This window comes from Heliconius melpomene, chromosome 20 (genome assembly GCF_056956725.1).
Source record: "Heliconius melpomene rosina isolate 202511_hmr_F chromosome 20, ASM5695672v1, whole genome shotgun sequence".
In the NCBI taxonomy this organism is placed as follows: domain Eukaryota; kingdom Metazoa; phylum Arthropoda; class Insecta; order Lepidoptera; family Nymphalidae; genus Heliconius; species Heliconius melpomene.
The window spans coordinates 11,038,634-11,043,397 of record NC_140408.1 but is presented as its reverse complement, the minus strand read 5'-3'; the positions used below and the strand labels follow the sequence as shown (position 1 = coordinate 11,043,397).

The window sequence follows — 4,764 nt, the reverse complement described above, 5'->3', positions numbered from 1 at the left end:
AAAGCTGACAGCTGTCAAAAAAATTGTCAATTGCATAAAAATATTGTATATTTTTATATCCTTTTAACTAGAAATATATTTCGGTATTATCTAATAACATATTTAGTAATGTAAAAGGTTTAATAAACTATGTCATTGTTACATATAAAGAAAGTAGGTACCGTACAGTCCATACCATACAATATGTACGATATGGTATAGCTTAATGTTATTTATTATTATCTTTGAATCATTTCAGTTCAGTTCTTAACTTATGGCGCGTCAAGCGTGCTAGTTGAGTACTAATCACCACAGAACACATTTACTTTCATTTCGCCCATGTCACGTTGTATGGAGAACACACGAAGGAGATTGTAAATTGTAACTCATGGAGTGATGTGTGTGGTGTGTGGGTGAGTAAATGTGTTCTGTGGTGGTGTGGTTCGTTTATTATGGCCTAAATTGTAACTCATTTTAATTGATTGATTTCTCGAAATATGGCGTTTCGAGCGTGCCAGTTGAGCACAGACTCATTTTACTCTGTGAATAACAGGACTGTCAGTGTCAAATGTTTATTGTCGTAAATTTGATTTACCCGCAATGATTTAACATTCTTTATTTTATATCGTTGTTTTTTAAAATTTAATAAAAAAAAAATAATAATAATCATAAGTACATAAAGGTGTCGTGGTTTCCTTATTTTCATCATTATGGATTCACGAGAACAGTATCTATCTGAACTGCGAGATTATATTGATAAAGTTGAATCCGAAGTGACAATTATATTACAAAGCTTACAGTGGAATAGAAATACTTTATTAAAGGTATAATTATTGCTGAGCATTATGTGTATATTTCATTATCATATTTAAAATATTAACATTATTTTATTTTTAGTACAAACCTGTATATTAAATAATACATGATCTTCATTCCCTTGTGTTCCTACATAGTGGTGCAGTTTGCATGTACGTGCATCAACACATATAATATCAAAATGAAAGTATTGTTTCAGCCAATTCAAACAGGTACTTGTAAATTTGACTCAAACCATACCATGCCTGTTGAAAAATTAATAGAACATGAAGAAAAATGCTATCTTATATCAAAAGGCTACTCTAAGGGAGATATTTTTTTACCTGAGTCTTTAGATCCATCGGCTCATACAGTAGTGAAATTATGTAAGTGTAAGAAAGCTACTATTAATGAGCTATCCAATAGAAAATAATTTTAAATGAGGCCTAAGGCCAGTTGTGGCCTAAGGGCACAAGTATGTGACTATAAAGGCGATAAGTTGTGGTTTGATTTCTGTTCAATGAAATGAAATATATAATATTTTTATTTACTGGCTCAAGTAACAAGGTAAAGTGTGGTGTAGAGTTCCACTGCCCAACATGCAATGCCTCCAACATTTGATGGAAAGTGAGGTTATGTGAACCAAGTATCTTGACAGTCAGTTTCCAGGTTCCCTCTGTCTACGCTGCTATGTGTGTGGGATACAGTGTGAAGCTAAATAAAAAAAGGATTAGCATGCTTACAAACAAGCACCTTATTTTTAATATTTGTATAGAATTTTATGAATATTAAAATTTATTCAATTTTTTTAGCACCAGAAAATATAAATAATATAATAGAGAATGCAGCTAAATCTGATCCATTATTCAAAAGAGGTATGCTTTCACTTGGACTTTCCAATCAAATGTAGAATGACTGTTAGCTATAAGAATATTATAATGGTTTTTTTTCATATTTACAGTAAGTTATCAATCTACTGGCTTAGGGTGAAAAATTAAATATAATGTATCCTTTACAAATAAACTACCTTTTCAATTAAAATTTCAATAGAATTAAAAAAGGAATTGTATTTTAAAAATATATATTTTTTACAATAAATGTAATCATTTTTTAATGACTAATTAAAAATTATTATCATTATATGTATTTAATTTTTTTTATAAAAAATAGAATCGTGATTTAATTTTTATTGAAGATATTACACATTTTATATTATTATACTATTAACCATAACTTGATAAGGTACCAGAAATGATTTGGAGGCATTGACATTTTCACGGCTACAAGCAAATTACACATCTGATGAAAGGCGAGCCATACATGATGCTGTTGTTAACATGGTGCCTTCTTCTCATAACCTCATGGATTTGACACTGGCCAGGTAAGACATGATAATATTAAAAATCTGAATTATTATTATGTTTCTAACTGTGACTATTATATAAAATAAAAAGCTTTTTATTTCCTAATTGACAACAATTGTGGAATGTATGAATTTTAGTAATAAGCTTGTTTCTAAAACTATGTTTTTCTTATTTTATATAATTACTATTTCTAAAACTTTTTTCCTGTTATTTTAATAGAAATGCCCCTCAGGTATATTCTAAAGATTGCCAACTCTTTCGATTTCAGACTAGTCTTGCTCAGCTATTTTTTTAAGATGGGAGGATGCCCATCATACAAGGTGCAAAATCCTATTTTACTGCTATACAATACTCACTAAAGTAATTTCCATCTTCTTATGGTCAATATTTCTAGCTGTGAATTTTATTTATATGATTACAACATTCAAATCATTTGATAAATCTTAAAACTTAAAAATCGAAAGAAATATCCGATATGATATCGGAAATATCGGATATAGTAACAGATATTCAAATTAAATTATAAAAGAAATTTAAAATTATCCATCAACAGTGACCAAAAGGGTTCAAAAGAGGTTCAAAAGTCTCGTGAACAAATATTAGCAGAACTACGTGATACAAAACGCCGCCGTCCCCGCTACCGTGGCGTGCCGCAACGCAACTACTCTCATGAACTGCGAGAAGTTATTGCTAGTCAGGTGGGTTTTATATAATTTGTAAATTTTAAATTATTGAAAAATATATGTCTTAAGATATAGATAATTTAGTGGCAGAACTCATCACCGCGATCTATATATATTACAAGAAAAGAGAAATGAATCTAATTTCTGTGGTGGTAAATTAAATTTATGAAGGACTATTATAGTTTCTGTGCATTTTTTATAACATTTCACTTTCGACACAGATGGAATTATTTAAATGTGTACAAGAGAAAACAAATTACGACCCGGAGGAAAATTACGACCAGCGAAGTTCTTCCAAAATAAGTTATGAACATTCTACTCGACATTCAAATAGAGACAAACGTAATTACCACAACGAAAGAACTTCTGACAGAAGAGAAGAAAGGAGTGGCGGAAGTCATAGAAGAGATCGAAGCGTAGGAAGAAAATATGATAATTATGATGATCGTAAAAAACGTGATAATAATCATTATCAAAGGAAACGTGATGAGTATAGGAGTGAAAGAGATAGCTACAGGTCTAGTTCAATGAATGGAAAGAGACGACATGAGGGAGATGCGAAACACGATTATAGAGCTAAAAGAGAATATTTAAAGAGAAGTTATAATGATAAGAATCACAGTTATGATAAGCAAAGTGAAAGAAAAGATTGGTAAAAAAGTAAATATATTTTGTTTTCTTATGGATATTTGTTTTTATTTTTGCCCTTTTTATTATTTTAGTGTTTTATAATATCGATATTCTAAGGAAATTAAAAATGTTCTAGACATGTAACAATATGATTTTAAAATAACTAATGATGTTATTAAATTAATTTATGTCTAAAGTAAACTATTTACTTTTTTACCTGAAATATATATATTTATTTATATATTGAAAAAACATCAAAGAAATCTTTGTGAAGAAAATTTTAAATAAAAAATCCGTACATTGCCACAGTGTTACATAAGCGTTATAAATAAGTGAAAAAGACAGACTTTACGCCGCACAAAAGATCAAGATAAAAAATGTTACCAAGAGTATTTTTAAATTAAAAAATTAAATCTTTTACTTGATACTAATTTAATTGGTAGTTAACTCAAATTTTGAATCGAATTGGCTTACAATAACATTTACATAATAGGTTTATTAAAATTTATCAAAGCACAAAAAATAATACGTATTTTTTGTATATACCTATTACATACATACCTACGTATATAATAAGAGAAATAAATAAAAATTAAACGTTTCAACGTAACGGTATAGGCAATAAGCATCAACTCGCGCTTAACGAGCTGTGACCATATAATGTGTGTGATACCTGCGTATATGAGTAAAATATGAATTATGAGCATAAAATATATAATTTCAATGTAATTATTATTAGTATCCTTCAATTATAATAAATGTGACTAAACTCGACTGGATTCGATTTTCACATTCTCATTTTGAATGCGCGAAGCGCGGCGAAAAGTGGGGATCGGAGTGTCTTAACACTAGGCGTAAGCTGTAAAAAAGGTTATAGTAAAGTCTAAGACGTACTACATATATGCAAATATACGTCATGTCTATTCGTAGTGCAGTTGAGAGAAGTACGCAGATGCCGTTGCAGGCTACAACGATTAATATGTAGTAGATATTAAAGTAATTTAATAAATACTTTTCAATTTTGACAAATAGTTTAAAAAACCATAATAACACACGTTAATAAAAATTGGTAACCTTATTTAGAAAAATAACATGATGTAAATATCTCTAAAAATATCTCTATCCCAAATTTTGTACCATGGAACATGGCGACCGTATGTATCATACATTTCACTGCCACTGCACTCGCGCACGGCATGCGCATGCGCATCACGCACCGAACGTGTTGGAGAAACTGGATGAATCTATGATTGCTGTGATCTAATTTTTATAGTCTGATACTCCTCGCTTTGCACTTGAGATAAATATGATGA

At 29.8% G+C, this 4,764-nt stretch overlaps 1 protein-coding gene across 4 annotated transcripts; it reads left to right on the top strand.

The window, feature by feature from the left end:
* Positions 1–236: 236 nt before the first annotated feature.
* On the top strand, positions 237–3,505 carry LOC146527977 (U11/U12 small nuclear ribonucleoprotein 48 kDa protein-like). Of its 4 annotated transcripts, XM_085205439.1 has the most exons (7): positions 247–443; positions 533–803; positions 995–1,160; positions 1,587–1,649; positions 2,017–2,155; positions 2,692–2,836; positions 3,043–3,505. In XM_085205439.1, the coding sequence occupies exons 2-7, from the start codon at positions 690–692 to the stop codon at positions 3,475–3,477; spliced, it is 1,062 nt and encodes a 353-aa protein (XP_085061565.1). In that variant the 5' UTR covers positions 247–443; positions 533–689; the 3' UTR covers positions 3,478–3,505. The 4 variants fall into 4 exon arrangements, with proteins under 4 accessions (XP_085061568.1, XP_085061567.1, XP_085061565.1 ...); XM_085205442.1 differs by lacking the exon at positions 533–803 and having other exon boundaries at positions 237–392; XM_085205441.1 differs by having other exon boundaries at positions 246–803; positions 877–1,160.
* The last annotated feature ends 1,259 nt before the right edge of the window (positions 3,506–4,764 follow it).